The sequence below is a fragment of the Oncorhynchus kisutch genome, linkage group LG17 (assembly GCF_002021735.2).
Source record: "Oncorhynchus kisutch isolate 150728-3 linkage group LG17, Okis_V2, whole genome shotgun sequence".
Taxonomy (NCBI): domain Eukaryota; kingdom Metazoa; phylum Chordata; class Actinopteri; order Salmoniformes; family Salmonidae; genus Oncorhynchus; species Oncorhynchus kisutch.
In genome coordinates, this window is record NC_034190.2 from 40,178,682 (window position 1) to 40,189,454 (window position 10,773).

The 10,773-nt window shown below is 41.9% G+C and overlaps 1 protein-coding gene across 1 annotated transcript; it reads right to left on the reverse strand.

Moving 5' to 3' along the window:
- Nucleotides 1-678: 678 nt before the first annotated feature.
- Nucleotides 679-9,800, reverse strand: exosc7 (exosome component 7). The gene is made up of 8 exons (XM_020507131.2): nt 9,655-9,800; nt 9,355-9,456; nt 9,133-9,227; nt 8,851-9,016; nt 5,520-5,590; nt 5,249-5,372; nt 4,931-5,086; nt 679-837 (listed from the first exon to the last, which is right to left on the reverse strand). The coding sequence occupies exons 1-8, from the start codon at nt 9,709-9,711 to the stop codon at nt 733-735; spliced, it is 876 nt and encodes a 291-aa protein (XP_020362720.1). The 5' UTR covers nt 9,712-9,800; the 3' UTR covers nt 679-732.
- Nucleotides 9,801-10,773: the final 973 nt, after the last annotated feature.

A 10,773-nucleotide genomic window follows, 5' to 3' on the forward strand; every position in this document is an offset into this window, starting at 1 on the left:
TTGTCCAACCATTTCCCACCAATGGTCTCAGAGGATTGCACAGTTCTGGGAACTATTTAACTTTGGGGATCTGGAATCAGAGTTCCAGTTCTTGTAGAGGATGCTGTTGCCTGCCTGGTCCATCCATTTGCCTTCAGTCAATGTCACTGATGTCCAGCCAGATTAGCTCATATGGGCCAATGTGCTGGTGGATGTAGTCGCTGAGATGGTTGTTCTAGTCCTTGGACAAGGGTGTACTGATTACACCCAAGGGCAATGCAGTTGAAGGCTGTGTGGTAGCTCTTCCACAGAGGTTCAGGCAGCGCAGACGCCCCAGGCCAGGGTTCTTACGCAGTGGAAATGGTCAAATCTCACATCTTTTTCTGATGACACTAACACATGGCAAGGACAATAGGACTTTCAGAGTTGTATCTACTCAATTACAGAAAAACATTCAGTTTAAAAGATTAACTTCACTTAATGCTGAACATTTGTGAAATCCTGGACAACCTAGAAGACTCAAAAGGTAAGGGGCTTTAGTTATTGGAGCCATTTGAATGCCAAGAAGACCCTGTTCAAAATACTCATACACAATGTGTATTGATGATTCAGAATTTCTCTGCTTTGACATGTAAGGAAGACATTATGAGTCTAAATAAATACCTTTCATAATTTTCTCTGAAAACAGACAAGGAAAAAGACTGTACAAATAAAATGCTTTATTAGAATAGTAAACATTTACAAAAACTGATGCTAACCAAGAAAGCCCACTTTCTGTCTCTTCTTTCCCAGACTCTCCTCCTCCTGCAGAAGCTCCATGAGGGGGGCGTGGAGGGCTTTCCCTACCCGTTTCCCTGTCTGTAGAGATACACAACAGAGCATCAGAATATGTTTGTGTTGGATAGATATACACATACAAGGGTTTTTCTTTATTTAAAAAAAATTGTAGAATAGTGAAGACATCAAAACTATGAAATTACACATAGAATCATGTAGTAACCAAAGTGTTAAAAATATCAAATGTATTTTGAATGAGATTCTTCAAAGCAGCCACCCTTTGCCTTGATGACAACTTTGCACACTCTTGGCATTCTCTCAACCAGCTTTGAGGTAGTCACCTGGAATGCATTTCAATGAACATGTGCTCCTTCTTAACTACATTTGTGGAAATTCTTTCCTTAATCTGTTTGAGCCAATCAGTTGTGTTGTGACCAGGTAGGGGGTATACGGAAGATGGTCTTTTACCAAATAGGGCTAAGTCCATATTATGGCAAGAATAACTCAAATAAGCAAGAGAAACGACAGTCCATTACTTTAAGACATGAAGGTCAGTCAAACCAGAAAATGTCAAGAACTTTAAATTCTTCAAGTGCAGTTACAAAAACCATCAAGCGCTATGATGAAACTGGCTCTCATGAGGACCACCACAGGAATGGAAGACCCAGAGTTACCTCTGCTGCAGAGGACAAGTTCATTAGGAGTTACCAGCCTCAAAAATTGCAGCCCATAAAAATGCTTCAGAGTTCAAGTAACAGACACAACTCAACATCAACTGTTCAGAGGAGACTGCGTGAAATCAGGCCTTCATGGTCAAACTGCTGCAAAGAAACCACCACTAAAGGTCACCAATAAGAAGAAGAGACTTGCTTGGGCCAAGAAACACAAGCAATTGACATTAAACCAGTGGAAATCTATCCTTTGGTCTGAGAAGTCCAAATTTGAGATTTTTGGTGCCAACCGCTGTGTCTTTGTGGAGGCAGAGTAGGTGAGCGGACATCCACGTGTGGTTCCCACCGTAAAGCGAGGAGGAGGTGTGATGGTGCTTTGCTGTTGACACTGTTAGTGATTAATTTAGAATTCAAGGCAGACTTAACCAGCATGGCTACCACAGCATTCTGCAGCAATATGCCATCCCATCTGATTTGCGTTATCATTTGTTTTTCAACAGGACAATGACCCAACACACCTCCAGGCTGTGTAATGGCTATTTGAACAAGGAGAGTGCTGCATCAGATGTCCTGGCCTCCACAATCACCTGACCTCAACCCAATTGAGATGGTTTGGGATGAGTTGGAGAACTCCTTCAAGACAGTTGGAAAAACATTCCAGGTAAAGCTGGTTGAGAGAATGCAAAGGGTGGCTACTTTGACAAAACTCAAATACAAAATATATTTTGATTTGTTTAACACTTTTGGTTACTACATGATTCTATACGTGTTATTTCAAAGTTTTGCTGTCTTCAACACTACTCTACAAAAATTAGGAAAAATAAAGAAAAACCCTGGAATGAGTTGGTGTGTCCAAACCTTTGACTGGTACTGTTTGTTCAAAAGTTTGGTCACTTAGAAATACTTGTTTTTGTCCATTAAAATAACATCAAATTGATCAGAAATAGTGTAGACATTGTTAATGTTGTAAATGACTGGCGGCTTCATTAAATAGTACCCGCAAAACACCCGTCTCAACATCAACAGTGAAGAGGCGGCTCCGGGATGCTGGCCTTCTAGGCAGAGTTCCTCAGTCCAGTGTGTGTTCATTTGCCTATCTTAATCTTTTATTTTTATTGGCTAGTCTGAGATATGGCTTTTTCTTTGCAACTCTGCCTAGAAGGCCAGCATCCCGGAGTCGCCTCTTCACTGTTGACGTTGAGACTGGTGTTTTGCGGGTACAATTTAATGAAGCTGCCAGTTGACTTGGGAGGCATCTGTTTCTCAAACTAGACACTAATGTACTTGTCCTCTTGCTCAGTTGTGCACCGGGGCCTCCCACTCTTTATATTCTGTTTAGAGCCAGTTTGCACTGTTCTGTGAAGGGAGTAGTACACAGCGTTATATGAAATCTAGAGTTTTTGGCAATTTCCCGCATGGAATAGCCTTTCTCAGAACAAGAAATAGACTGACGAGTTTCAGAAGAAAGTTATTCGAGCCTATAATCGAACTAGTCTAAAGAAGGCCAGTTTTATTGCTTCTTTAAATCAGTTTTCAGCTGTGCTAACATAAATCAGAAAAGCGTTATGCTAATGATTTTTTTTAATGATAAACATGGATTAGCTAACAACGTGCCATTGGAACACGGGAGTGATGGTTGATGATAATGGGCTTCTGTACGTATATATTTTTAAATTTTTTAAATGTATAAAAAAAAGCTGTTTCCAGCTACAATGGTCATTTACAACATTAACAATGTCTACACTGTATTTCGGATCAATTTGATGTTATTTTAAAACGGACAAAAAAAGTCATTTCCTTTCAAAAACAAGGACATTTCAAAGTGACCCCAATCTTTTGAATGGTAGTGTGTGTGTGTGTGTGTGTGTATGCACGCATAAATCTTTAGTATATAAAACTTTTAAAAAATAATAATATCATATATACATAAGTATTCAGACCCTTTACTCAGTACTTTGTTGAAGCACCTTTAGCAGCGATTACAGCTTCAAGTCTTCTTGCGTATGACGCTACAAGCCTGGCACACCAGTATTTGGGGAGTTTTTCCCATTCTTATCTTCAGATCCTATCAAGCTCTGTCAGGTTGGATGGGGAACGTCGCTGCACCGCTATTTTCACGTCTCTCCAGAGATGTTAGATCAAATTCAAGTCCGGGTTATGACTAGGCCACTCAAGGACATTCAGAGACTTGTCCGGAAGCCACTCCTGCGTTGTCTTGGCTGTGTGCTTATGGTCGTTGTCCTGTTGGAAAGTGAACTGTTGCCCCAGTCTGAGGTCCTAAGCACTCTGGAGCAGGTTTTCATCAAGGATCTCTGTACTTTGCTCCGTTAATCTTTCCCACAATCCTGACTAGTCCCAGAGTCCCTGCCGCTGAAAAACATCCCCACGGCATGATGCTGCAACCACGCTTCACCATAGGGATGGTGCCAGGTTTCCTCCAGACGTGACGCTTGGCATTCAGGCCAAAAAGTTCAATCTTGGTTTCATCAGACCAGAGAATATTGTTTCTCATGGTCTCAGAGTCTTTATGTGCCTTTTGTCAAACTCCAAGTGGGCTGTCATGTACCTTTTACTGAGGAGAGGTTCCATCTGGCCACTCTAACATAAAGGCCTGATTGGTGGAGTGCTACAGAAATGGTTGTCCTTCTGGAAGGTTCTCCCATCTCCACAGAGGAACTCTGGAGCTCTGTCAGAGTGACCATCGGGTTCTTGGTCACCTCCCTGACCAAGGCCCTTCTCCCCCGATTGCTCAGTTTAGGAAGAGTCTTGGTGGTTCCAAACTTCCTCCATTTTAAGAATGATGGAGGCCACTGTGTTCTTGGCGACCTTCAATGCTGCAGAAATGTTTTGGTACCCTTCCCCAGATCTGTGCATCAACACAATCCTGTCTCTGAGATCTACTGACAAATCCTTTGACATCATGGCTTGGTTTTTGCTCTGACATGCACTGTCAACTGTGGGACCTTATATAGACAGGTGTGTGCCTTTCCAAATCATGTCCAATCAAGTTGTAGAAACATCAAGGATGATCAATGGATGCACCTGGGCTCAATTTCAGTGCTCAAAGCAAAGGATCTTAATAATTATGTGAACAAGCAAGGGGCTGAATACTTGTCTTATTTATTTAAATTTTTTGCAAGAATGTCTAAACCTGTTTTCGCTTTGTCATTATGGAGTACTGTGTGTAGAATGCTGATTTAAAAAATATATATTTTAGAATAAGGCTGTAACGTAACAAAATGTGGAAAAACGGAAGGGGTCTGAATACTTTGCAAATGCACTCTGCATTGCAATTGCAAAAAAATTGCGCAATGCATTCACAAACAAAATAAACTGTACATTCATACACTTAATGAATTTCCTCTACACAAAAGGTGTAATTGTGTAACCAACTTTGATGTGCGGATAAGGTTAAAATTTGATACAACTGAACATTCTATGCTAATAAGTTTGCCTGGGTGAGGACAGATGGTATGAAAAAGAGCACAGGCACCCGATTTCACCTCTGTCATCTCAAAGATGCTCTCTGGGTCCAGGCTGCCCCCCCCCACCTTCCTGACACAGGTGACCGTCCCCTTGTGTGTGACGGAGATGATCAGGCTGGCCACTGAACACGCCTTCTCCTGCAGCGTGGCGTCCACCACGTGCCTATGGCCCACCTGGAGTGAGACGAGGACACACAAATAATATGTGAATAACCATTTGTGGACAAAACCATCCAGCTTTACTATCCTTTGTCTAAACTAAACTCATGTAAATGATGTGATTTGATACACTAATACCATCTCAGCAGGTGTTGCCATGTGAATGACCGAACCCACCTTGCACAAGGTCACGATACAGGGAACGTTCTCCACATTGAGTCGCATGCAGTCGTAGGGGTCGTCTGACAGCTCTATTTCCTTCCCTCCTTCCTCATCCTCAGAGATGTGCACTTTGGGAATTCTGTTGGGAGAGAGGGAAGGCGAAGAAAGTGTTTGACTCAGGACTAGATGGTCTATTGTTTGAGCTCTGTAGGACAGACTATGAAATCACAGCATCTATTTATTGCAATTTAATGAGCAAAGTGGTAACTGAAGCTTAGCACCTTACTTTGTATTGAAGAGAGCTGCTTTAATTGCAACAGAGATGGCATCAAAAAGATTTCCATCACACTGCAGGAGCTGAGAAACAAAATAAAAAGTGATTACTTCACACGCAAATAAGAGACCAATTGCACTTTGCAAGGGGAACTGTCCCTCCCTACCTTCAGGCTATGCGCAAACCCTACATCCCAACCCGAACACTCCTGCCACCTCTGGTCTCTTGGCCCACCCAGCCCTACGGAGGGCGGCTCCCACTCAGCTCAATCAAAGCTCTTCTCTTTCCTGTTTTGTGGACTTCATTAGACAGAGGTCGCTCTCCAGGTTTTGTGATGAAACAAAAGGTATGGTTGAATGTGTTCTGCCACTGTCTTTTTAGGCCTATATGTATCACGGTCGCAAGGTACAGTATATGAACTAACAGGTTATAGAGCAAACAATGCAATTATCATAACACATATTGTAATATGCCTTTACATTTTCTGGCTTGACTTCCCCAGTGACTTTACCCACGCACCGCTACTCAAGTAGACCTGTTGTAAAATAAATATCATTAGCCTTTTGCTGTCATTTGTAGGCCTACAGTGGGAACTCGCCTTTGTTGGTAATTGCTGCAATATAGGCCTAGCATGTTCAAAACTTTTGTGAAGGTTTAAACCAGGTCTTTAACTATGCAATAAGTGTTTTTATTTCATTGAGACATTTTCTTCAGCCTAATTAAGTTCCAACTGTAATGCTGTATTTGTAGCAATAAAAATAGAATTACTGGTAGGCCTGTTATAGGGGCTACTCGCACTCAAACCATGAATAGGAAAAACCTCAACACTTTTTTGGTTACTACATGATTCCATGTGTTATTTCATAGTTAAAGTCTTCACTATTAATATATAATGTAGAAAATAGTCAAAACAAAAGAAAAACCCTTAAATGAATAGGTGTCCAAACTTTTGACTGCTGCTTTATATATAATTTATCCGCTTGATGGACCCCCATGCTCCTCGAGACAATAAATAACCAAAACAATCACACTCAAAATCTGTCTGTTAAAGCTAGAGTTTGTTTTATTTTTTACATGGGCTGCACTTCAATTCACCGCATCTGCTGATGTCGGCATTCCACATCTGCAGCGGAAGGTGGCAGAACTACAGCTGTGTTTGTCAGACCAGGCGACATCTCGAAATTCAGTCTTGTCATGAAAAGGTCTGTAGTGTCCGAACGGTCTACTTAAGGTCTACTACTTAAGCAATAAGGCCCGAGGGGCTATGGTATATGGCCAATATACCACGACTAAGGGCCGTTCTTAAGCGCAACGCGGAGTGCCTGGATACAGCGGCCATATACCACAAACCCCCGAGGTGACTTACTGCTATTATAAACTGGTTACATTTTTTCCCATCTCCCTCTCAGATATAGGACAGACACTTCAAAACATTCTTCCTTTTGATTAAATTTGTGATTGTTCCCCATGTATGAAGCTGTTATTCAATGTACTTCTATGGGCTAATGGCAGTTAGGCCAAATTCAATGTTTCATTTTAAAAAAAGTATACCTACAGGAGTCCTAAAATTCTAAATCAGATAGCCAACTTATCCTTGATATGAACATCTTAAAACAATTCCATATTTTAGCTTAGTAGAAGCGTCGCGTTGCAATGCCTCCAAAATCACATCGCTGTCACGCCTCCCTTGGGAGGTCTGTAGAATTGCAAAAACGGTTTGAATGTAGGCTCCCAGCAGCAAGATTTTGATTGGATGTTACCTTTTAAGAACCCCCTCCCACACACACATGCCTGTTGGTGCTACGTGTTAGGTTCGTCACTGTTTTCAGACCGAGAGGGACATTTTGCAGAGTTATTCAGTACGCTAGTTTGCAACATTGCAGAAAATGAAAGAACACCCGGAGGAAAAATATAAATCTGTCTTGTCAGAAGTGTGCTCTATACACAAAATCGACATACGCCAACATTTGCTGAGGTTTTAAATCAGCGATTTCCCATCAGACTGTGAAAAATAATCTGCACACACGACACTAATCTAGTGAGCCCTATTGGAGCTCCGCCCAAGCAAGGCATTTCATTGGTTTGACATGTAGGGGGGGTCCTCTGATTTATATTGAGTCTCCACCCTTTTTAGCAATTTTTCTGCCATAAACCTCCCCAGGCTTACCCGTATTAAGGAAGCCTGGTTGTCAAAGAGGCTAGCTTAGGAGAAACCCTGCCCCGGGCCCTTAGACTCGAAGGGTATACAATACGCATTTATTTTGTAAAAAGACAGGTGCTGCTGATAATACTGCCACCATCGTCAAGGCAAATGATAAGCATGTGTAGCCCATGTATCGATACAGATACATGGGCTACATATAGTAAGACAGAGGGGCACCGTTTCGCTCGCTCAGGTGCTTTCTCCGGTGAGATACAGTAGTTTCAGCCACTTGCGATTTGAAGAGAAGCGGGCAGGTGCACAGTGCACTGTTCGGATGCTGGAATTATTTTGGATGAACATGTAAAGGTGACCTATTTTTTGAAGTGATTTGTTGGACAATCAGACTGGCCCTCGCCTGGGGCCTCCAAATCACTAAGTCCGCCCCTGGCACCAGAGCTTCAATTGACACCTGCTGTTGAACTTGCAGTGAGGAAGAATATTTTAGGCCTACCAGAGTTCCCCCTTTATTCATCGAACAATGTAATGCTTATCTTTATAAAAAATAAAAAACATAATCTGATTGAAAATTAACGAATTTGCCTCCTTCTGTACACCTTTATCTGTATAGCAGTAGTAGCCTGTCTGACAAGGATAAAGAATGCAGTGGTGTTGGGAACACAGAGCCGGTTTCTCTCTATCGGTCTCTCTAAGGCCTCTCTAAGCTTCTCTTCTTTCATATTTTTTAAATAAAAAAAAATATATATATCAATATCCTAAATGCAAGCAATGCCCTAAAGCATAAGCGCTCAAATCTCCAACATCTGAACCGTGAGGTCGACAATTATTGTTTTAGGAAAATAAAAACCAATAAAACAGGCTATGAAGTTTTGAATATGCTACACGTCGAAACAAATAGTTTTTTGGTCATTTGTTATAGGCAGTTAAGGACATGTAACTGTGGATCATTTGGCCAATACCGTTCTTTTGTTGAGGTCTCTCTTTCTACTCAGATCTGAACAGCACGGGTGTGTTTTGTACACAGGCCTTTTCGGAACGGGTCTGACTGTCCTTGGATCCATTCGGAATGTTTTATTTTATAATTAATTGATGCATATCACGTCGGGTGGGAAAGCCACAGATCCATTTGAGAACCTGTTAAGACCTCTACTTTGAGGCCCCGTTGCCGTGTCAGTCACTCACCAGCACGTCCACATAGAGCACCCAGCAGTGCTCCCCTCGGCTGATGCAGAGGCTTTTCAGGTCCACACTGTATCTGTTGTTGAACACTTTGTACAGGGTGTTGCTCAACTCCATGCCCAGCTCATCACCACCCCGACCCTCAAATTCTGGTGTGGCATTGGCAGAGCTAGGAGGGGTACAAGAAGAGGGTGATTCATCATAAATGACTTGTTACAACACTACCACCAGTGTCCGACATATTAGAATTATACTGTACTCCAAGCAAAACAACAATGCACTCACCAATCAACAAAAAACTCCAGGTAGCCTTCATCTGGGACCATGGGCCTTGGCTTTCCCATTTCAGCTTTGACTCCCACTAGCACGTCTGTATGCCCCTGCAAGAGACAAGACATATATTGAATCCAGGGATATGATACATGTATCTCACTGTCTGACATGTCAGATCCCACTGTGTTAGCTTTTTGATGTGCAACATTGTTTTGCAAGGAGCATTGAAATTACCAGTGTCACTTTGGCTGAGCCATCTGTATTTGACACCATGTCTGTCTCAATCTCCATGTGTCTGTAGTCCTCGCATCCTCGTCCATCAACCCGTAAGTCATCCTGGTGAAAAATGTACCATAGAACATAACAACAAAATCTTGTCACATTCTGGCATTAACGTTAGCTTGTTAGCTAGCTATGCCAAGAGGATGCCTTTCGCTGTGGTAAAGAAAGACTGCTAGCCATAAAACAATGAATTCACGCAAAAAGGTCAACTGAACAAGAGCATGTAGCAATATCTTTCAGAAGACCACCTACCCGTACACCATGCAAAATATACACCTTTTCAGCCTCACTGACTTGTACAGTAGCCATGATGCGTTGCACTAAAATACCACATGTGTTCTTCCGCTGTGTACGTCATCAAAGAGCGGCAAAAAGGCACAGATAAAACTCAGCTTCTTATTGTACCTCAGTGGCTGATGCGTTGCACTAAAATACCATATGTGTTCTTCCGCTGTGTACGTCATCAAAGAGCGGCAAAAAGGCACAGATAAAACTCAGCTTCTTATTGTACCTCAGTGGCAGAAACTATCCAGATTGTTGCTGGATCAGTGTACAAATCAACACAGCTTTACCATTCGATTCAAATGCCTGGAATTTTGTGTGTTTTTGGACTGTTTGAATTTGTACTTTATAGCCTTTGTTATGCATTCAAACTCAGACAATTTTAAGATCGATATTTCTTTGATTACTGCTGTTTTAACAAATAGCTATAGTTATTACATAAAAGTAGGCGAGTTTATATTTTGCAAAAGACTACTTTGTAGTGCAGTTGGAGTTTAAATTGAGTTAGATGCATAGCCCTTAAGGCCAGCAGATGGCGATATTGAGTCATTTCATCTTACCGTCCAAAGGGAGCCCATGTAGCAGGCTACACTTGTATCCCCCCGTGGACCGGTTCAAACATAAAACATTCTCCATTCAGGTTGCAACGGTGTCGATTTCCTACTCAACTCGATTTAATGGTGAGAAAAAAAACAGGGGAATTTGGTTTAATTTCCTTATGAAACACCACTTTCCATAACCATGCTAGAGCGGCTAATGCCCATGAATGCTAGTCCTGGGGTGTATAATCATTATGCTGATTCTGTTGCAAACCGTTTACTCCAAACAGAAAACGCAAACGAGAGTTTCTATTGAACAAATTCAGGTAGATTTCGTTCTGTTTTCTCTGTTTGGTTCTTAAACGGTAAATGTTTCTGTCATGAATACAACCCTGGGTGTATGGTGTTCAGCCAATCAAGTAACAGCAGTCTGCTGTTTACCCCTGGATGAAAGTGTGGCACATAATCAGGAAGTACCATTAGCCACTCTTACATGGTGGTGGAAAACGTGTTTCATAAAGAAAGTACCCATATTTTCCACATTCTCATC

What these genes read in the sequence shown, in the direction of transcription:
- exosc7 (XM_020507131.2), bottom strand. Translation starts at nt 9,711, where the DNA reads ATGGCTACTGTACAAGTCAGTGAGGCTGAAAAGGTGTATATTTTGCAT. An exon ending in ATATTTTGCATGGTGTACGG is followed by an intron (nt 9,457 to 9,654) that starts GTAGGTGGTCTT and finishes ATTTTTCACCAG; the next exon opens with GATGACTTACGGGTTGATGG. An exon ending in GCAGCTCTCTTCAATACAAA is followed by an intron (nt 5,373 to 5,519) that starts GTAAGGTGCTAA and finishes CTCTCCCAACAG; the next exon opens with AATTCCCAAAGTGCACATCT.